This window comes from Grampus griseus (genome assembly GCF_964374135.1).
Source record: "Grampus griseus genome assembly, chromosome: 19".
NCBI lineage: Eukaryota > Metazoa > Chordata > Mammalia > Artiodactyla > Delphinidae > Grampus > Grampus griseus.
This window is the reverse complement of record NC_139013.1, coordinates 7,297,149-7,319,848: the sequence shown is the minus strand read 5'-3', so window position 1 is coordinate 7,319,848 and position 22,700 is coordinate 7,297,149. Positions and strand designations below refer to the sequence as shown.

Genomic DNA, 22,700 nt, shown 5'->3' with positions numbered 1-22,700 from the left:
GAGGGTTAAGTGAGCTAATCTATGTAAAATGCTCAGCCCAGTATCTGGTATATCATGTTAACAAATGTTGGCTGTTTAACTCTATTACAATCTGGGACAGGTGTTCCTTGCCTTCGACTCCTTTCCCCCCACCCCCAGTGGTTATGGCCCTCACAGTGAGCATTTGCCCTGTGCTCTGGAGTGTGGCTTGATCCTTGTCTGGGGTCTTTGGGAGAGGGCTGTGGGGAGATTCAGCCTCCTAATCCTCCCCACATCCCACAGTCTCTGCTGACACAGAAGTGGTGGGGGGAGATGGACAGCACCACACCCATCTGGGCCCTGGTTCTCGCCTTCTTTTGCCCCCCACTCATCTACACCAACCTCATCACCTTCAGGTCAGTCCCCTGGGGTTAGATGGGCAGGAGGAGGGGGGAGGGGAGATCAGTCTCTACTTCCTGCTGAATTCTGGCTGCCTTTCTACTTGGTCTGTCCAGTGCTTCCCCCACCCTTGTTCATTCTCTTTCCCTCCCCCAGACTGGGAGCATGCTGTGGGAAGCAAGCTTTTGGGGTGGGTCTCTGCAGTATCTCTAGTGGCAATTCCTCTGTCCTCTGGCTATGGCTCTGGGGGGAAGGTCACTTTGGGATGATACCTCTCATTCCCTGCAGTGTCTCTGGGTGACTGAGTTTGGCTTGGAGAATTCCTCTCCCACCTGCCCTCCCCTTATTTCTCACTCTGTGTGTCCCTCCATGCCAGGAAGCCAGATGAGGAGCCCATGCAGAAGGACCTGGCATTTGACATGGACAGGGGCATCAGTGGGGAAGGGCCTGGCGAGTGAGTGAAGCACCAGCACTGTGTGGGGGTAGGGGGCACCCTAGGCAGCTCCAGGAGCACCAGGTAATGGGAGCAAGACCAGAGGGGAGAAGTGGGGCTTCGGGAGATGGTGGTTTCATGAAGCCACTGAAAATACTGAGGAAGTTTCCCAAATGCCAGGCTCAAGGCTTGGTTCAACTTTGGTTCTGCCACCAAGGAGTTCCTCACTGAAAATCAGTTTGCTTCATGATACATGTATTTCTGTCTTGATAAAGCAAGTGGAATCGGGTGGTTTTGGTTCATTTAGGGATCTTTTGCCAATTTTTTTTTTCTGACTCCAGGGCCTTTGCTCTTAATCTCTGTGCTGTGGTACCCATGAAGGTGTTGGCAAAATCAGTCCTAAGCAAATGAAATTGAATATTTATCGATCTTCTGTTACTTCTGCAGAGCAGAGGTGCTGGGGGACTTGGCTCTGAGTCAAGCAGAGCGGGGTTCAAATCCCGACTTTGCCTTTGTAAGTGGCTTCACCCCTGAGCTTCAGCTTTCTTTGCTATAAAGAGAAGGTTGTACGTGTGTTAGTCAGGTTAGGTTGAGTAATGCTGCAATGACAAAGTATTCCAAACTCTCAGTGGGCTGGCAACAGTGAGGATTTAATTGTCATTCACGCTCCATTTTTGGGTTGTCTGTGGCTCTGCTCCACGTGGTCTCCACTTCGGGATAAGCAAACACCTCCTAGCTGAGACGTTGCTGGTCTCATGGTAGAGGGAAAAGAGACATGGCAAACCAGGTTCTGGACCTTAAAGCCTCCACTTGGAAGTGACACGTGTCACTTTTGCCCACATTTCATTGGCAAAAACTAGTCATATGATAATTCCTTAGCTCTTAATTCTCCCACTGGGAGGGAACCAAAATATTTGGTCCACAGTAATACAATATACCACAATGCCTGATGGAACAGTTGGGAGGATTCATGGAGATAATGTGTATTAAATGTGCATACTGTAGTGCCTGGCACAAAGTAAGTGCTCAGTTAATGGGGACTAGCATTACTACTGCTATTATTGATACACTTGTTTTATTGAATGGTGTGTGTGTGTGTGTGTGTGTGTGTGTGTGTGTGTGTGTGTAGGTATAAGGGTCTAAATCTATGGTAATAGAGAAACAGAGGAAGAGGCCCCATCTTTGCACCCTCCATCTCTACTTTAATCATCTGAATGGGAACAGGGAGGAACCTCAGCCCCAATATTCCAGAAGAAAAAGTGTTTCTGGTAACTGTTAGAAACATCATCAGACTGCCAGAAGTCTATAAAACCTACCACCTGCTGTGAAACAAGTCAAATTTAAATGTATTACGTATATACAAATTTTTGTGAGACAGTGCACAAAGAATACAAAATATTTGTCAAGGTAGAAGAGAATACTAAGAAAAAAATTTGGACCACTGAAAAAAATTAGACAGAGGCTCCCAATGTCAGGATCCATAGTGGTATCCTTGTCTGGTGAGTTCCCAACATTTGTACCATATGATGAGGACAATAGCTGAGGTTACAGAACACTCACAGTGGGCGGCCAGTGCGCTAAATTGTTTTGAAAATCAGTTCATTTAATTCTCTCAACAACCCTATGCCATAGGGTCCATTATTATCCCCATTTTACAGATGACATAACTGAGGCATTAAGTCACCCACCTCAGATCATGTGATTGGTCAGTCGTGGAGCTGGGATTTGAACCCAGATCTTCTTGTTCCTGAATCTGTGCTTTTAGTCACTGTAGAAAGCCACCTCCCTGGAGAGCTTTGTAAAAGGACAGATTCCTGGATGCTTCTCCTCCAGGGAAGCGTCCAGGAATCTGTGTGTCTCCTGCCTGGAGGTGATTCAAGATGGCAGACTTTGGGGAGCATTCTGACCCACCACATATTTTTGTTACCAGGTCTGTTTTCTCTTATTATTGGGGAGCTGGTTCTCCTCTCTGCATCTCACTTTCTTTAGCTTTTACTGTTCTTTCTGCTTATTTCCTTTAGAACAGCCTGAAAAAAACAAAAAAAGAACAGCCCTATTGAAATATAGTTCACATACCATTCAGTTCACCCATGTAAGGTGTACAATTTTCAGTCGTTTTCAGCATATTCACAGAGTTGTAAAATCATCACAAAATTTGAAAACATTTTCATCGCTGCAGCAAGAAATCTTGTACCCATTAACAGTCTCACTCCCCACTCCTCCCTTCTCCCAGTCCCAGGCAACCGCTAATTTACTTCCTGTCCCTACGGATTTCCCTGTTCTGGACATTCCATATAAATGGAGTCATACACCAGGTGGTCTTTTATGACTGGCCTCGTTAACTTTAACATCATGTTTTCAAGATTGATCCACTTTGTAGCATGTGTCAGTGCTTCATTCCTTTTTATTGTTTTTTGATTTTTTTTGCGCGGTACGCGGGCCTCTCACTGTTGTGGCCTCTCCCGTTGTGGAGCACAGGCTCCGGATGCGCAGGCCCAGCGGCCATGGCTCACGGACCCAGCCGCTCCGCGGCATGTGGGATCTTCCCAGACCGGGGCACTAACCCGTGTCCCCTGCATCGGCAGGCAGACTCTCAACCACTGCGCCACCAGGGAAGCCCCTTTATTGTTGAATAATATTCCATTGTTTGAATCTACCACATTTTATTTATCTATTCATCAGCTGATGGACATTTGGGTTGTTTCCACTTTGGGGTTTTCTTTCCACTTGGTTTATAAAGAGAGGATGCCTTTCCAAGCCAGTTTATTTTTCCTTTTAGCTTTCTGAATTTATTATTATTTGTATTATTCATTTTTCTGTTTCTGATTTGAGGTCAGAATTAAGAGTTAGGATGAAACTGGGACAGAGGATCAAAACTCAGGTGAGAAGGGTCAGAGATATGAGTGGACCTAGAAGCTTAGAATTCAGATATGGCTGTACAGTCAGAGATCAGATATAGGGAAGGAAGAGTTATCTGAGAAAACTGTGCTGGATAATCTGATATCAGAATTTATGGGTTAGAAGTTAATATTCAGGGATGGGGTTGTCAAACCTGGTGAACCAAGGCCATGAAAGTGAGGGGGTGAGAGGTCATATTTGAGGGCCAGAGGTCAGATAGATGGTCCAAGGTCAGACAGAGAGTCAGAGGTTGTGAAGGTGAAAGAAGAGGGACTTGGAGACAAAAGCCAGACAAGAGTCAGAGGCCAGCCCAGAGGCCAGAGGTCAGAAAGGTGGAAAAAGTCAGAGGTGCAGGCTCAGCAGTCTTGATGGTAGATTTCAGAGGTCAGAAATTAGATACAGGGGTCAAAAGTCAAGGTGATGGCGGACATCAGACTTAGTTTCAGGTCAGGCAGGGTCAGAAGTCGTGAAGGTGGGGAATGTCTGGAAAGGAGGATGAGGAGGATATGAAAGTTTAGAGGTCCTGATAATGGTGACAGTCAGGTGCAGAAGTCAGATTGAGCCCTTCTCCCTTCTCTCCCCCAGGCCCACAGACCCTAATGAGAAGATGCCCTTGAGGGTGTTGAGGCCGCCCAGCCGCAGGAGCTGCTGTGGGGGATGCCGCCTGCGCCGCTGGCCCCAGTTCTGGGGAGCGCCGGTGACTTCCTTCATGGGCAACGTGGTCAGCTACCTCCTCTTCCTGCTGCTCTTCACCCACGTGCTGCTCATTGACTTCCAGCCCGAGAAACCCAGCGCTCTGGAGCTACTGCTCTACTTCTGGGCCTTCACCCTGCTCTGTGAGGAGTTACGCCAGGGGCTGGGTGACAGCTTGGGCAGCCTGGCCATGGGGGCCCCCAGAACAGACTCCCACCAGGCCCCACTGCGCCGCCGCCTGCACCTCTACCTCTCAGACGCCTGGAACCAGTGCGACATGGTGGCCCTGACCTGCTTCCTCATGGGCGTGGGCTGCCGGTGAGTGCCCTGTGACCCTACACTCCCGGCCCATGGCGGTCTCTGACCCTTCCTTCCTGGGGGTGGGGGCGTGGGAGTGGGGATGGGGGTGAGGGGTGGGGTTGGGGGTCTCAACTGTTGGCTTCCCTGCGGCAGGCAGAGGCTAAATCCAACTCCACTTTTTTCTTTTTTTCATTGAAATATAGTTCATGTACAATATTATATAAGTTGCAGGTATACATATAGTGATTCACAATTTTAAAATAACTCTGCTTATTCTTTTTTTAAAATAATTAATTAATTTGGCTGCATTGGGTCTTCGTTGCAGTGCGTGGGCTTCTCATTGCGGCGGCCTCTCTTGTTGCAGAGCATGGGCTCTAGGCGCGCAGACTTCAGTAGTTGTGGCTCGCGGACTCTGGAGCTCAGGCTCAGTAGTCGAGGCGCACTGGCTTACTTGCTCTGCGGCATGTGGGATCTTCCAGGACCAGGGCTTGAATCCGTGTCCCCTGCATTGGCAGGCGGATTCTTAACCACTCCGCCACCAGGGAAACCCCTGCTTATTCGTAAAAAAAAAAAAAAAAAATCCCATCTTGATTGAAAGTACTGCCTAAAGATGTTCTGTAAGCCGTTTGCTCACATGTGGATATCGGGCTTTAGGGCTGATAGGATAAAATGAGAACCCCACTGATCTTCATTCTAGATCTGGACTTTACAGGATGTTTCTCTAGTCCTCAACATGGTCCTGTAGCTGCACCCCTGCCCTGGACCCCAGAAATCAGGCCACACACCGACTACCACCCTCACCTCCTCCCTCCTCTTCCTCTATAGCCCTGGGTCCCAGGCCCTGTCCTCCTGGCACTTGACTTTCTGTCTCATCCCCCTGTTTACTTCCATGCCTGCCTCTCCCACTTGGACCCTTGCCCCAGCCTCTCTTCCCTCCAGTCCATCCCCCACAGGGCCCGCAAGGGTGTTTCTATACCCAGAGCTGGCCTGTCTCGCCCTGCTTCTTGGGGCTCGCCAGCGCCCTTGGACAGCCCCTGCCCTTCTCTGCCAGGGCTGCCTCCCTGATTTCTTTCTCTTTTCTTCATTTACACTCTGGCTTGTCTGAGAGCCACTTGCAGTTCCTTCTTCACAAGGCCAGTGGCTTTGACCGTGATCCTTGGTATTTTGAATCTGCGTAATTATAAAATTGCAGTTAGAATTTTACCAGTACTGACGGATTCTTACCAAGGAACTATTTTCTAGTTACTTTAAACTGCCTTGATTGATTTTACATTGCAGGACAGTGAAAGTACCTTCAATTATTTTCTTTTTCAGTTTCTGAAATTATTTCAACTTGATTAATTATTGTTTGGGTTAAGTTTTACTACAAATATTTGGTTCAACATTTGTGTTTTTGTCCTATCAAATTTTGCCAAAATCTAGGGTCTGTGTTTGTGAATTTTACTTTGTGGCTTTTATTTCTTGCGTGTCTGGTTTTCCTGGGTCAAATTTCATAATTTTAAATTTCATCAAGGAGGCCTCAATGCTTTGTCAACTTTTTACTCCATAAAAATCTTGACTGTTTCTGCTTATTTCTTAGCTAATTTACAAAAAACTTAACTGTGAGGAATTACCCTCAAATATTTTCTGTTGCGCAGACTGGGCTATATAATGTTAGTTCATTTCTTCCATAGTTTCTAGATTGTATTGTGTGGTGCCAGAGAGAGGGCAAAGGGCAAATCAAAATGTCCTTGGGAATAAATTGTGTTGTCTTTGGGTCTTGGCACATGCTGTTCCCCCTTCCTGAAACACTTTTCCCTCCTCTCCTTGGCCAAGCCAACTCCTACACTTCCTCTCAGCCTCAGCTTTGCTGTCTCTGCCTCTGGAGGTCTTCCTTTCTCCTACCCAGACTCTGGGTCTCTTGTGTTCCTCTAACATCCTGAGAGTCCCCCCAGTAGTGCTTTGACCATGACTTTTGCTGTCGCTCTCCTCACACAAGATTATAAACGCCTCAAGCCACATCTATCTTGTCTCCCAGCAACTTAAAACATCTTTGAATATAGTCTATGCCCAAAGAAATGCAGAAGTGCGTCCTTATTGAACAAGATTATATTCAAATGAAGAAGAGGATAGAACAGAAACGGATTATCTTCCTCAGCCATTTCAAGCTTCCTCCTTTTCTCAGCAGTTACCTCCATCAACAGTTTGGTGCACATCCTGCCTGTTCTTTTTCTATGCATTTACCTACTTCTTTTATACACAGATATTATACACAGATGATACTATATTTTATTATTCTTTTGCAACCTCTTCTTTTCCTCTGTAATATGTCCTGACATTCTTTCCATGTCAGTATTTGCAAATATTCCTTATTCTTTAAAAATGTTGCATCAGATTCCTGAAGAAAGGTTTTAGTCTTCGCTGGCTAAAGCAGACAAGACAGACTTCTTCTTGCCAGATTTAATAAATGAATGAATTCCTTTCATGAGGCAGTGGGACAAAAATTCTGAACTTCAAGAGATAGAATTAGGCCCAAAATTTCTCTACAAAGCTTCTTTCATTTTCTACTTGAGATAACGTGAAGTTATAATCAGATATTAGCTGCTCTGGGTCCAGTACTCTGATGGTGAGTTGTTTTTTTTGTTTTTTGTTTTTAAATAAAGTCCTACCTGTTAGGACACCACTGCTTTTGAACAGAGCAGACAAAGAACTTTGTGGTCACAACCTAGTGACTGTTTACAGGGGATGAAGTGTCCTGACATCCCCTCTTATAATCTGGATGGTTGACAGCAATGACCCCCTACTCTTTTCTCAGTTGACACACTGAGAGGTATGCTTCCTCTATGCCTTGTTAAAAATGGCACAAGTAATTCGACATGAATAATTTATTAAAACAGCAAGACAAGAAAGTTTTGTACAACACTGTGCTTCTATTTATTCCTTGTATTTTGTATAAAGTATCTTCTGAGAGGAAAGGGCTAGGACCATGTGCTACCACCCTTTAGGAATACCAGTGATGTTTTAGACATTTTTGTCAAGCTCATCGTTTTTTAGGTGGGGGAAGAATTATTGGACAGGAAAAAAAATTCCAAAAAATCTCATTTTACACAGGAGAAATTTCCTGTGTTCTCCAGAATTGAATGGATGAATCGTTTTATTTTGCCAATCCCTTCCGGATGGACATTTCAGTTGTTTCTAATTTTTTATTATTCCAAAGTAATAATACATCTGAGATGTACACTTTGTGGGTCAAAGGGTATGTGTATTCTTGATGTGGAAGGCTTTCCTTGTAAAATAGATTCTTCCGGTTACACATCCACCATCTGGGTAAGACACTGCCCCCTTGAGGACATGCTTGATGATACCTGATATTTTCAATCTTTAAAATTTTGTAGCTCTCAATTTAACCTTTACATGTTTTGACAATCTGATGGGAAAAATGACCTCTCCTTGTTTTAATTTATGCATCCCTGACTCCTAGTTGGGTAAGTTGGGCATCTTTCATAGCTAAATGGCACATGTACTCTGTCAACTGTCTTTTCATACCCTTCGCCCCAGTTTTTAATTTATTGTGTTCACCGATCTCTTGCATGTATATATTTTTTGGTAGGTGTTCTCCTTATACTCTGGATCCCAATCCTTGGTGGTTTTGTTCTAAGTATCTTCTTACAGTCTGCAGCTTGTCTTTTCACTTTTGTATGTTCTTTAAACATTCTTTTATTCTTTAACTTTTCATTTCAAAAAACCCCTAGACATAAAAAAATTTTGCAAAAACAGCACAGAGAATTCCCATACACCATTCATCCAGATCCCCCAAATGTTAACATCTTATATTATCAGAACCAGGAAATTTTATTTAAATTTCATCAGTTGTCCACTGATGTTCTTTTTCTGGATCAGGAGCCAATCCAGGATTCCATGTTGCCTTTAGTTGTCATGTCTCCTTAATTGTCTCTAATCTGGGACAGTTTTTCAGTCCATCTTTGGCTTTTATGATCTTAACACTTTTGAAGAGTCCAGACCAGTTATTTTGTAGAATTTGCCTCTGTTTACGTTTGTCTGGTATTCCCTCCTGATCAAATTTACGCTATGTATTTTTGGCAGAAAATTTTGTCTTTCTCTGTCCATCATATTTATGTTATCTTTTAATACACATGAGTTTTATATTTTAAAGTAAATATTCAGTCTTTTCCTTTATTATGATTTTGTGCGTTGTATATAAGACTCTTTTTCTTATATAACATTTATCTTATGTCAAGCTTATGAAGAAATTCTATATTTTCTTACTAAGATTTTGATGTTTTGCCTTTTACTCTAGGTTTTTAATCCCTTCAGAGTTAAAGTACATGATGCAAAATAGAGATATAATTTTTATTTTCCCCATAGGGATTGCTGATGTTATTCACCATTTGACTTTCCTCTGTGAATTGTGTGTTGTTATCCTTTATCCGATTTCCTGTTAGGTCGTTTGTCTTCTGCTTATTGGTTTGCTGGAACTCTCTATATTTTGCCTTGTATAGGTTGGACAAATATCCCTGCAGTTTTCACAACTTGTTTGTTACAGGGACCTCCCAGCTTTTTGCTAAGGCCGTTGTTCATGCAGCATTATTTAATGGGTACCAGCGCCCTGCGTAGCCCAGCTTGGCACTGTCACGGGTGCCAAATTTTAAATCTGAGTAAACCCCGGGTGAATCGGGGTAGGGGGGTGGTCCCAGGTCTGGCCCTGGGGAGGCCACATCCTCACCTTCAGCCTGGTGTTGGGAAGACTCGGGGTTTTGCTTTACACCGTGTAACCCTTGAGTGACCCCTGCCGCGTCTGCCATACCCCAGGCTGACCGCAGGACTGTATGACCTGGGCCGTACTGTCCTCTGCCTCGACTTCATGATCTTCACGCTGAGGCTGCTGCACATCTTCACAGTCAACAAACATCTGGGGCCCAAGATCGTCATCGTGAACAAGATGGTGAGGGGTGGGGTAGGACTGGTGTGGGCGGGGCCAGAGGAGGAAAGGGACGGAGCCAGGGAAGGTGTGGAGTCTGGAACGCAATGTCAGGGAAGGAGGCGGGGCTTTGGATGCAGGGGCGGGGCCAGAGTAGGGAAGGGCAGGGCCCAGATTGGTCTCATCTTCCTCTTCTGCAGATGAAGGACGTGTTCTTCTTCCTCTTCTTCCTTGGCGTGTGGCTGGTTGCCTATGGGGTGGCCACGGAGGGGCTCCTTAGGCCCCAGGACCGTAACCTCTCGAATATCCTGCGCCGGGTCTTCTACCGGCCCTACCTGCAGATCTTTGGGCAGATCCCCCAGGAGGACATAGACGGTAAGGAGGGCATAGACGGTAAGGAGGGATGAGAGGGCCTGACACCCTCCCTCTGAGTCCCCTCTCTCTCTCCTCTATCTCTGGGTCTCTGACCCCTCCTCCTTCTCTTTGCGTCTCTGTTCTCCCCTCTTTCTGGGATTCTGTCTCTCTCTCTGCTCTCCCATGCCCGTCTGGATTTCTGTCTTCCTTAGGTCTCTGTCTCTCTGGCTCCATCTCTATCTCCCTTCACAGCGAGCCTCATGAAGCCCGACAACTGTTCATCGGAGAAGGGCGTATGGGCGCGCCCCTCAGGGACCCAGGCAGGCTCCTGCGTCTCGATTTATGCCAACTGGCTGGTGGTGGTCCTCCTCATCATCTTCCTGCTCGTGGCCAACATCCTGCTGGTCAATTTGCTCATCGCGATGTTCAGGTGAGTCCCCACTGCTCTCTGATGATCTGACCTCATCTGGGTGACCTCACCCAGCATGACCCTTGACCCCAGCGTGATTCTTGATCCCAGCTTGACCCTTGACCCCAGTCTAAGCAATTCTAGTTTTAGTCTCTGAACTCTGATTTAAATCTAATGCTGGGTTGTCCCCCAACCCAGTCAGAGTCTGCTCCTGACCTGGACTTTGGAATCTGATCTGCTCTCTGAGCCCAGGCTGAAGATTTAAAAATTTTTTTATTGTGGCAAAATATATATAACAAAATTTGCCATCGTCACCATTTTTAAGTGTACAATGCAGTGACATTAATTACATTTATAATGTTGTACAACCATCACCATTATCTATTTCCAAAACATTTTCATCACTCCAAACAGAAAGTGTGTACGCATTCAGCAAGGGTTAACTCCTCATTTTCCCCTCCCCTGCCCAGTTCCTGGTAACCTTTAATTTACTCTCTGTGTCTATGAATCTGCCTCTTGGAGGTGATTCATGTAAGTGACATCATACAATATTTGTCCTTTTGTGTCCGGCATAATGTTTTCATTGTGCAATCATGTTGTAGCACGTGCCACCACTCCATCCCTTTTTATGGCTGAATAATACTGATGTATTGATATAAGACATTTTGTTGATCCATTCATCTGATGATGGAAACTTGGGTTGGTTCCATCTTTTGGCTATTGTGGATAATGCTGCAATGAACACTGCTGTTCACAATTGCTGTTTGAGTCTCTGTTTTTTATTTCTTTTGGGTATATTTCTAGAATAGAATGCTGGGTCATATGGTAATTCTGTTTAGCCTTTCTGCATCCTTACTAACAGTTGTTATTTTCCTTATTAAGAGGTTCTAGCCATCCTAGTGGGCATGAACTGGTTATTTCATTGTGGTTTTGATTTGTATTTTCCTAATGACTGGTGACATTGAGCATCTTTCCATGGGCTTATTGCCCATTTGCACATCTTTAAAGAAATGTCTGTTCAAATCCTTTGCCCATTTTTTAAAATAAATTTATTTATTTATTTTTATTTTTGGCTGTGTTGGGTCTTCGTTGCTGCGCAGAGGCTTTCTCTAGTTGCAGTGAGCGGGGGCTACTCTTCGTTGCAGTGCGCGGGCTCCTCATTGCAGTGGCTTCTCTTGTTGCGGAGCACGGGCTCTAGGCGTGCGGGCTTCAGTAGTTGCAACACGCGGGCTCTAGAGCACAGGCTCAGTAGTTATGGCGCACAGGCTTAGTTGCTCCGCGGCATGTGTGATCTTCCTGGACCAGGGCTCGAACCCGTGTCCCCTGCATTGGCAGGCGGATTCTTAACCACTGCGCCACCAGGGAAGCCCCCTTTGCCCGTTTTTTAAATTGAGTTGTTTGTATTTTAGTGTTTGAGTTGTAGCAGTTCTTTATTCTGGATATTAAACTCCTATCACATATATAATTTGCAAATATTTTCTCCCATTCTGTTGGTTGTCTTTTCCTTTTCTTGATAATATCCTTTGATTCTTAAGTTTATTTATTTGTCTGTGCCACACAGCTTGCGGGATCTTAGCTCCCTGACCAGGGATCGAACCGTCATCCCCTGCATTGCAAGGTGGATTCTTAACCACTGGACCACCAGGGAAGTCCCTGGGATTTTCTATTTCTATATGTAGGCTATATCATCTGTCAATGGAGACAGTTTTACTTCTTCCTTTCCAATTTGGATGCCTTTTAGTTCTTTATCTTGCTTGCTGTGGCTAGACCTTCCAGTATAATGAATAGAAGTGGTGAAATTGGGCATTTTTAAAAAATATTTATTTTCTTTATTTTTTGGGCTGCATCGGGTCTTAGTTGCGGTATGCGGGCTCTTTGTTGTGGCGCGCGGGTTTTTCTCTCTCTAGTTGTGGTGCGCAGGTTCCAGAGCATGTGGGCTCTGTAGTTTGCGGCACTAGGGATCTCTCGATGAGGTGCAGGAGCTCAGTAGTTGTGGTGTGCGGGCTTAGTTGCTCTGCGGCATGTGGGATCTTAGTTCCCCAACCAGGGATCGAACCCACGTCCCCTGCATTGGAAGGCAGATTCTTTACCACTGGGCAACCAGGGAAGTCCCAAAAGTGGGCATCCTTGTCTTGTTCTTGATCTTTGGGGAAAGTTTTCAGTCTTTTTTCATTGAGTATGATGTTAGCTGTGGGTTTTTCATAAGTACCTTTTATCATGTTGAAGAAGTTTCCTTCTGTTTCTACTTTTCTGAGTTTTTGTTTTGTTTTTGAACCATGAAAGGGTGTTGGATTTTGTCAAATGCCTTTTCTGTGTCTCCATGTCAATTGAGATGATCACGTGGTTTTTCCTTTGTTCTATTAAGGTGGTATATTACATTGATTGATTTTTGTATGTTGAACTACTCTTGCATTCCTTGCATATATCCCACTTATAATCTTTTCAATATGCTGTTGCATTAGGTTTCTAGTATTTTGTTGAGGATTTTTGCATGTATATTCATAAAGGATATTGGTCTGTAGTTTTCTCGTGATATCTTTATCTGACTTTGATATCATCATGGTAATGCTGGCCTCATAGAATGAATTGGGAAGTGTTCTCTCCTCTTCAATTTTTTGGAAGAATTTGAGAAGGATTGGTGTTAAATCTTTTTTAAATGTGTGGTAGGATTCACCAGTCAAACCATCTGGTCCTGGGCTTTTTTGTTGGAACATTTTAAATTAGTGATTCAATCTCTTTACTTGTTATAGGTCTTTTGAGATTGTCCTGTTTCTTCTTGAATCAGTTTAGGTAATTTGTGTATTTCTAGTAATTTGTCCATTTCATCTAGGTTATCTAATTTGTTGGTGTACAATTATTATAGCATTCTCTTATAATCCTTTTTATTTCTATACGGTTGATAGTAATGTCCCCATTTTCATTTCCTATTTTATTATTTGTGTCCAGGCTTTTTTTTTTTTTTTTTTTTTTGCGGTATGCGGGCCTCTCACTGTTGTGGCCTCTCCTGTTGCGGAGCACAGGCTCCGGACGTGCAGGCTCAGCGGCCATGGCTCACGGGCCCAACCGCTCCGCGGCATGTGGGATCTTCCCGGGCCGGGGCACGAACCCGTGCCCCCTGCATCGGCAGGCGGATTCTCAACCACTGCGCCACCAGGGAAGCCCCAGGCTGACTTTTGAACCTGACTCCAATCTCTACTTAATTCATGATAGCTTTCCCAACTTGACCTATGACATCTGACCCTGGACACTCCTAACCCAGCTATTAATTGCGTCCTGTAATAACCTCCAACTTTATTGATCTTGACATCTGCCTGCTGCCTTGGGCTTCAAACAGATATTGCGTGACAGCTAATCTTCATCCTCTCTTCCTGAAGGGGCGTTGACCTCCAGTGACCCTTGATCTCTGGTCCCCACAGCTATACCTTCGGCAAAGTACAGGCCAACAGCGACCTCTACTGGAAGGCGCAGCGCTACAGCCTCATCCGGGAATTTCACTCTCGGCCCGCACTGGCCCCGCCTCTCATCGTCATCTCGCACGTGTGCTTACTCATCCGTCGATTGCGCAGGCTCCGGGCCAGCTTGCCACCTTCCGCAGCCGTCGAGCATTTTCGTGAGACCCCCGGCTTGGCCCAAAAGAGAGAAACCTAGGGGGCGGAACCTGGAGAGAAAGAAGAGCATGTATAGCCTGGAGGAGGAGGACGCCCAGGAGCACTAGTGGGCAGGGCTTAGTCTGTCAGGGAGCTGGGCGTGGGATATTAGTGGGAGGCCTAGAACGGCGAGGGGGCGTGGTCTGGGAGATCACCAAAGCTCACGGTTTTGGGTGGGGAAGCTGGGTCTAGGAGCAGGCGTGGCCCGAGGATGGGCGAGCCCTTTGACTCTCTCCTGACCCCACTGTCCAGGGGTCCACCTCTCGAAGGAAGCGGAGCGGAAGCTGTTGACGTGGGAGTCAGTGCAAAAGGAGAGTTTCCTGCTGGAGCGAGCTCGGGACAAGCGGGAGAGCGACTCTGAAAGTCTGAAGCGCACGTCGCAGAAGTGAGGGCGGGGCCTGGCTCTGGGCGGGGCTTTTGGCTTAGGGAACAGAGCCCGTGATTTAGGTCCTGCAAAGACCCAGGCTAGAGGTGGAGCCTGCAGGGACAGGGTTCTGGAATGCTAGGGAGAAAAGCTGAACCACTGAGGGCGGGTCTTCGAAGGTGGGCGGGGCTGGTAGGCTGCGGGCACCGATCTGAAACCCTGGATCCCCAGGGTGGACACAGCATTGCAGCAGCTGAGACAGATCCGCGAGCACGAGCAGCGTCTGAAAGGACTGGAACAGGAGGTGAGAATCCCGGGCCAGGCTGGGGGAGTATGGCTGGGGTGAGGGGCAGTAGGGTTCCAGTCTGGTGCCCTGAGGTCCTCCCTGTTCCCCAGGTCCAGTACTGTAGCCGTGTCCTGGGCTGGGTAGCCGAGGCCCTGAGCCGCTCTGCATTACTTCCCCCAGGGGGGCCGCCGCCCCCAGCCTCACCTGGGCCTAAAGGTCAGTGTGTGTGGTGTACCTGTATCTCTGGCATCTGTCACTACCTACGTCTGTGTCCCTACTTTCCGGGTCTCTCTTCCCCTACGTCGGAGCGTTTTTCTCTTTTACTGGCTTTCCTTAGTCCCTGGTTCACTCTCAGTCTCCTTTGGGCTTTTTGTACATCTTTCTTTTTGCCAGTCTCTTATTTTTTTCTGTCTTCGTCTCTATGCCCACCACCTCTTCTCTCTTCCCCCAGACTGAGCCCTGCTGGTGGACTTCAAAGAGGAGCTGCCATAGGGAGTTTTGGTCCCAGAGTAAGGCCTAGCAGGTCCTTGACCCCTGCACCTGGCGACCTTGTCCTTGAGGTGAACCTCATGCCCATGGACTACCACCTCAGCTGCTGTCACGATCACTGCAGGGAGTGTCATCCATGCAAACCACAGCAGGCTTGGATCCTCCCAGAACCAGCCCTACTCTGGGAGCATGAGCCGCTGGAGCCCAGGCATTCATTGCCTTTCAAGGCTGTACCACAGTCTGCTGGGCCAGAGAAGGCTGCAGGGTCATTGAGGTAAAGGACCAGAGCCCACTCACAGCTCCCCACACTGGGGAAATAAATCCATTTGAGAGGAGTAGCATCCGGATGCTTGATTCTTGGGGAACTGGTGGGTGTATAGATCCTTTGGGGATGGGGGCTGAAGCTGGGGATGTGTTTGGGGTCCTTGGTTCGTTTGCTGCTTTATTTCAGGTATCCCCCAGCTGTTTCTTCCTCTCAGCCCCACTATTCCTGTGTGACTCAGGCCCAGCACCTCTTGTCTGCACTATTTTGATGACTCTCACTTCAGTGGGACAAGAACCCCAACCATCTGTACCCCCCCCATTCCTGCCTACCAATGAAAGAACTCAGAGATAAAAAGGAGAGTATTTCCTGGAGTGGGGGTGGGTGGGTGCTATGTACATCTGCTTTGGCAATAGGGGTACAGATGATGCAAATTTGAGTAGATAACTGCATATGTGTCTTTAAAAAGTCTAATTAGTGGAAAATTGCAGGCCATGCACGCACGGAATTGAGGCAAATATGCATCATTATACATGCCGTTTAACTAAACAACCCATAACAAACTAAACTGGTAATGACAAGGTTGAACTGACAGCAATTATTAGTAAAATAGCAAAAAAGCCACCACCAACCAACACATCCATAAATGCAAACCAAAACATCCTTTTTCCAAATTGGAGGAATTCCAACTGTCTGCCACTTTGGATGCAGAGTAGCTCTGAAATATTGCCAAGTGTTTTGTGGCAACCAGATTTCTCTGGAAGATGCTGAATCAATTCTCACTAACTCAAGTAGTAATAATAACAGTAATGACGATGGTGGCAACAACAACAACAGCTAACACGAGTGCTATGTGTCTGGCATTGTGTTTAAGTTCTTCACAGGTGCTAAATCAAGGAATTCTCATGACAACCATATATTAGGTAGGTACTAATGTCTCCATTTGCAGATAAGAAAACTGAGGCACTCATAAAAGTTAAGTGACTCACACAAGGTCTCACAGCTAGAAAGTGGCCGAGTTTGAATAGGAATCTGGGCCATCTGGATCCAGAGCCTTTGTAAAGCACTAATTTATATTTAGAAATGTTAAATGCTACGAAGCCCTAGGAATTCACTCAGTGGGCATGCTGCTTTATTAAGCTGTTGTCTCTCAGCTCCAAATCTGCCCTTCTGTATACTCAGCTCTGTGCCGCTGGGGCTGGGACTCCGCAAGCCCCATTTGTTTTGCCAGCTGGGTTCCTATTAGACCCTGCCTAGAGGGGGCGCTAGAGGGAGAACGGTGACTGGAGGAGGAAGAGGGGATTTGCTGCTTCCTGTTCCTGAGCGTAGCCCCAGAGCATTGCTTTCTCTGGTTGCAGCTTTCAGCTTCCCCCGCCCCAGCACTCCCACAAGTTCTGTTTATGCCCTCAGTCACACCCGCTCCATCCAGGCAGCCCCTTTTTCTAGCCTGAGTTTCAGCTCCCAGGGTCACGTCTCCAAGAGTTTAGGTTCTGATAACTCTGTTCTCTCCCATTTTTCTCTCCAGTCCTGGGGGTGATATTTGCTTCGTGCAGTTTACTATTTCTGTGCTAACTCTGCTTCTTTATATTTATTTACCAGTTTTCTGAGACCCGTTTAATATATCTGAGACCCCTGTATTAATTTATTTCTGTTGGAGAGATACAACCTCCACTTCATTTCCACACATAAATCAGTTTGGAAACCAAAAGACCTGTAATTGAAGAGGAGGCTAGGCGCTCTTGAGGAATTACAAAATACTCCTAAAATTTATATTTAAATCTTTCTTACTTGTATATTTTCCCGCAGTGAACCTACTTCACTTCTCTGTTGCACAGCCCTAGTACAGTGGGAATCCTGGCCCCTTAAAATGACAATTGGTGACCACAAATGTCTCCACTTGTCTTGGTGCTGTGTTTTTGGAAGCCACACAGAGTTTAACTGGCCATTACAAAGGTGGAAGATACTTCCTTTTAGGAGTGAGGAGGACCTCTTGCTGGTCACCAGCAAGGCCAGTAAGTGACTGGGTGTCCATTAACCAAGAGTGAGCAGCATAGCCATGATCTGCTACTCTAGGGTCCTCCGGAGGGGTTGCTGAGGGCATGCAACAGCTGTGGCATTCACTAGCCTGTGATCCAAAAGAACCCGTAAGATATGTGCTCCAGTCTCAGATGTGGGAAGGGAGTGACTGTCAGTAGAATATGTAAGCCACTAAAACCTTAAACAAATAGGTCATTTGAAAGAGAGGTGTATTTTATACAAAAATGAAAACTCCAGATAAGAGGCTGCAGGTCGTCAGAGAAAAGGAGGCAGCAGGGTGGAGTGAGGACTCAAGAATGCATGTGCTTTGTGAAGGCTGAGGACCTGCTCCATTAAAGGGACAAGTGGGGCTAGAGGAGACAGCTGTAAAGGCTGCTCAAAGCTGCCGCCAAAAACTGGAATGTATTTGGTAGCTCCTGTGAAGCCTACTTAGACAAGCCAAGGGGCTGATACGCAAACCTAGACTGAATTAGAGAAAACTGGGTATCGGATATGTTTTTGTTTCTCTTGGGTAAATACCTAAGATTGGGGTGTCTGGGTTGTATAATAAGCGGGATCTTAGTTCCCCAACCAGGGATTGAACCCGGGCCCCAACAGTGAAAGTGCTGAGTCCTAACCACTGGACTACCAGGGAATTCCACTGTATAACTTTATCTGAGGCTGCTTAACTCTTTCCTAAGTGGTTGCACATTTTACATTTCCATCAGCAATGTTATGAGAGAATTTCAGTTGCTCTGCATCCTCACTAGCACTTGCTATTATCAGTATTTTTAATTAGCCATTCTAAGAGGTTTGTAGTGGTGTCTCACTGTGTTTTTTTTTAATTTTTAAAAATCTTAAAAGATTTTATTTAGGGCTTCCCTGGTGGTGCAGTGGTTGAGAGTCCGCCTGCCGATGCAGGGGACACGGGTTCGTGTCCCGGTCTGGGAAGATCCCACATGCCGCGGAGCGGCTGGGCCCGTGAGCCATGGCCGCTGAGCCTGCGCGTCCGGAGCCTGTGCTCCACAACGGGAGAGGCCACAACAGTGAGAGGCCCGTGCACCGCAAAAAAAAAAAAAAAAAAAAAAAAAAAAAAAAAAGGAAGATCCAAAAATGCTATCAGCAGCTTTGACCTAAATGATATTTATAGAAACTCATAACTACAGAATACATACACTTTACCCGTGCTAAACCATAAAACAAGTATCAATAAATTTACAAGGATTGAAATCAGAGTATGTTCTCTGACTACAACGTTAGTAAATTTAAAATCAGTAACAACATATTTAAGGAAACTCCAAATACTTGGAAATTAAAGAATATATTACTAAATAATCCATAGGTCAAAGAATAAATCACAAAGAACTACCAAACACTAAACTGAAGGATGATAAAACTAAAATATCAAAATTTGTGGAATGCAACAAAAGCAATGCTTAGAGAGAATTTTATAGCTTTACATGCTGAAATTAGAAAAGAGGTTTAAAATCAATGTCTTACAAGAAGGTTTCAAGAAAAGAAGTAAATCTAAAATGGAAAAAAAGGAAAATATAAAATCAAAAATCAATGAAATAGAAAACAGACACTAGATGAAAGTAAGAAATCCAAAACTGGTTGTTTGAAATGATCAACAATATAATAGGACAGAAAGAGATATGCGCGTCATCAATATCAGGAATGAAAGAGGATTATTACTACATATCCTATAGACATTAAAAGGATAATAAGAAAATAGTATAAGAATTTTATGCCAACAGACTTAACAACTTAGATGAAATGGGGGAATTCCTTAAAAATACAACTTAACAAAATTGATATCAAATGACATGGGAAATCTGTATAGTCCTATGTCTGTTAAATACATTGAATTCCTTATCAAAACCCTTCCCACAAAGAAAATTCCACACCCAGATGGTTTCAAATAGTGAATTATATAGAATACTGAAAAAAAAAAACCACCAAGAACAAGTACTTCGAAAACAGAAAAGGAGGAAACACTTTCCAATCCATTTTATAAGGCTACCATTACCCTAATGCCGAAACCTGATAAACATATTAGTAAAAGAGACCATTTAAGACCAATATCTTCATGAACATAGATGAAGACAAAAATCCTCAACATAAGTTAGAAAGCAAATCCTGCAATATACAAGAGTAATAACAAATGATCACATGGAGTTTGTCCCAGAAATGCAAGGTCGATTTAACATATGAAAGTAGCAAGGTAGGAGACTTCCCTGGTGGTCCAGTGGTTAAGACTCTGTGCTCCCAGTGCAGGGGGGCACTGGTTCGATCCCTGGTTGGGGAACTAAGATCCTGCATGCCGCAACACGTGGCCAAAAGAAAAAAAAAAAGTAGCAGCAAAGTAATTCAGAAATAAACCATATGGTCCTTTTTTTTTTTTTTTTTTGGACCACGATGCACAGTATATGGGATCTTACTTCCCTGACGAGGGGTGGAACCTGCACCCCCTGCATTGGAAGCACAGAGTCTTAACCACTGGACCACCAGGGAAGTCCCAGCATATGGTTTTTTGATTCTTGAAATAGAGTACAAAGACATCCAACTAGGAAAGAAAAGTCCTTTCTGGAATAACTGAATGTCCATATGGGGAAAAAAATGAAACTCGAATCCCATTTCACACCATATACAAACATTAATTTGATATGAATCATTGATCTCAATGTAAAATCTAAAACTATAAAGCATTTAAAAGAAAACAAAAAAGAATACCTTTGTGACTTAGTGGTAGGCAAAAATTTCAAACATAGAACATAAAATGCAATCATCTTTAAAAATTGATCATTTAGATTTCACCAAATTAAAAACCTCTGCTCATCAAAAGACTTAAGAAAATCAATAGGCAAGTCAGAGACTGGGAGAAAATGATCCTGAGATACACAGCTGACAAAGACTTGTATTTAGGGAATATAAAGAACTCCTACAGCTTAATTAAAAGATATACAACAGGGGTATGGGAATAATAGGTACAAACTATTATGTATACAATAAAAAAGCTACAAGGACATACTGTACAACACATGGAATATAGCCAATATTCTATAATAACTATAAATGGAGTATAACCTTTAAAATTTGTGAATCACTATGTTGTATACCTGTAACTTATGTTATACATCAACTATATCTCAATTTTAAAAAGATATACAATTAAAAATGGGTAAAGTATTTAAAAAGACACTTCACAAAGACATACAAATGGCCAATATATTAATACATCTGAAAAAAGTCCTCAACATCATTAGTTATCAGAGAAATGCACATTAAAATCACAGTAATAGGGGCTTCCCTGGTGGCACAGTGGTTGAGAATCTGCCTGCTAATGCAGGGGACACGGGTTTGGGCCCTGGTCTGGGAGGATCCCACATGCCGCGGAGCAACTAGGCCCGTGAGCCACAACTACTGAGCCTGCGCATCTGGAGCCTGTGCTCCGCAACTGCGCGATAGTGAGAGGCCCGCGCACCGCGATGAAGAGTGGCCCCCGCTTGCCACAACTAGAGAAAGCCCTCGCACAGAAAAACGAAGACCCAACACAGCAAAAATAAATAAAAATTAATTAAAGCTCACACCAATCTCATGATGTTAGTTTAAAAAAAAAATCACAGTAATATACTATTAAACCCCCAAAATTAAGTATAATTGGTACAAGACTAATGGTGTCCTCCCAGATACTTTGCAGAAATAAACCGAAATCTTTCCTGCAGTAAGACACCTTCATCTTAAGGCCTTAAATTATTCCTACAAATAACTTGTCAAGAACAGGGAGAATCATAGCACATAAGGGGAAAAGGGCACTAGTGAGAACTGACAGAAACAACAGATGGCAGAATAAAATGAGCAAAGACATCAAATAAAGGAATCATTAGACAAAGTCAATAAAATAACTGGTTTCTATTTTTTAAGAAATAAAGGAAAAGTTTGAAAATATCTGAAGGGAACAGGACTCTATAAAAAGTGATTTCACAGATTTAAAAAGAAATGAAGGACACAATAATTGAAATTAGAAGTTTACTGAATGAATTTAACAGTGGATTCAATTCTGCTGAAGACAGTATTTGTGAACCGAAATACTTAGGTCAGAAAAACAACCAAGAACATAGCACAGAGAGATAACAACATGGAAAATACAAAAGGAGGTTAGTAAACACAGAAATCAAAGAAATTTTTGAAAGTCTGACAGATATTTAATTGTTCTTTTCAGAAGGTAAGAACAGAAAATGGTGCGGAAACAATGTCTGAAAAGATTAAGACAATTTTCCAGAACTGGTGAAATAAACCAATCTCAGATTCAAAAAGCCCAATGAAGTCCACTGGAGACAAAAGGAACTCTGTATACAGACATTATTTTATATAAAACACTTATAAGAAGAATACAGACTATTGCAAAGGAGAGACATAAAGGTGACTTCTCAATATCAAAAATGGAAGCCACAAGACAATGGTAGGATATGATCAACATTGAAAGAAAAAAAGCCTGCTCATCTAGTACCTTAAATCCTAATAAAATATTTTTAAATGAGGGTAAAATAAAAATAGTTTACAACAGACAAAAACATTTTGACAATCAGTCACCAACACATCTTCATTAATGGAAATTCTAAAACATCTTTCAAGCAGAAGGAAAGTAATCCCAGATGGGTGATTTGAGAACCAAGAGAAATAAAGGACAAAAAATACATATGTAGTAAATATGCAAGAAAATCCGAATAAAAAAATAACTATATGAAACAAAATAATAATGTCCTGGAAGGTTAAAAAGTAAAAATAAAAACCATCAAAATAATAAAATATAAGTTGAGAAGAAAGTAAATAGAATTCAAATATTTTAAGTTCTTTGTATCTTCTGGGAGAAGGGGAGACATACTGTAACTTCAATAAATTAAGTGTGCATTTTTTAAGTTCTAAGGTGATCACTAAATAAATACAGAGTGTACAACTTTATAACTGTAAGGAAGAGAACATTATAATGATTTAAAAAAATACTGGTCTGTACCAAAATTGAGAAAATTACGAAGATTAACACCAAATGCTGGCAAAGATGTGGAGCACCTGGAACTTTCATACACTGTTGCCAGGAGTGTAAATAGTACAACCATTCTGAAAAAGGTCTAGCAGTTTCTTATGAAAATGGGCTTTTTAAATCTTAGTTTCTTATTAAACTGCTAGACCCAGTAATTCCCCTCCTATGGATTTACCTAAGAAAAATAAAAACATATGCCACAAAAAGACTTTTACGGGACGGTGGGAGGGAGG

General features: G+C 43.9%; 1 protein-coding gene across 5 annotated transcripts in view; it reads left to right on the top strand.

The window, feature by feature from the left end:
• TRPM4 (transient receptor potential cation channel subfamily M member 4) overlaps window positions 1-15,622 on the top strand; it is a 34,621-nt gene extending 18,999 nt beyond the window's left edge. For 3 of the 5 annotated variants that reach the window (XM_082676463.1, XM_082676461.1, XM_082676464.1), the window contains 11 exons: window positions 262-374; window positions 734-811; window positions 4,274-4,699; window positions 9,491-9,623; window positions 9,800-9,974; window positions 10,206-10,383; window positions 13,779-13,972; window positions 14,262-14,394; window positions 14,605-14,677; window positions 14,752-14,875; window positions 15,111-15,622. In XM_082676463.1, coding sequence (XP_082532589.1) covers window positions 262-374; window positions 734-811; window positions 4,274-4,699; window positions 9,491-9,623; window positions 9,800-9,974; window positions 10,206-10,383; window positions 13,779-13,972; window positions 14,262-14,394; window positions 14,605-14,677; window positions 14,752-14,875; window positions 15,111-15,115 — 1,632 coding nt within the window. In that variant the 3' untranslated portion in view covers window positions 15,116-15,622. Of the gene's footprint in view, window positions 1-261; window positions 375-733; window positions 812-4,273; window positions 4,700-9,490; window positions 9,624-9,799; window positions 9,975-10,205; window positions 10,384-13,778; window positions 14,077-14,261; window positions 14,395-14,604; window positions 14,678-14,751; window positions 14,876-15,110 lie in introns of those variants that run through there. The other 2 variants (XM_082676462.1, XR_014298149.1) reach the window with 2 other exon arrangements.
• Window positions 15,623-22,700: the final 7,078 nt, after the last annotated feature.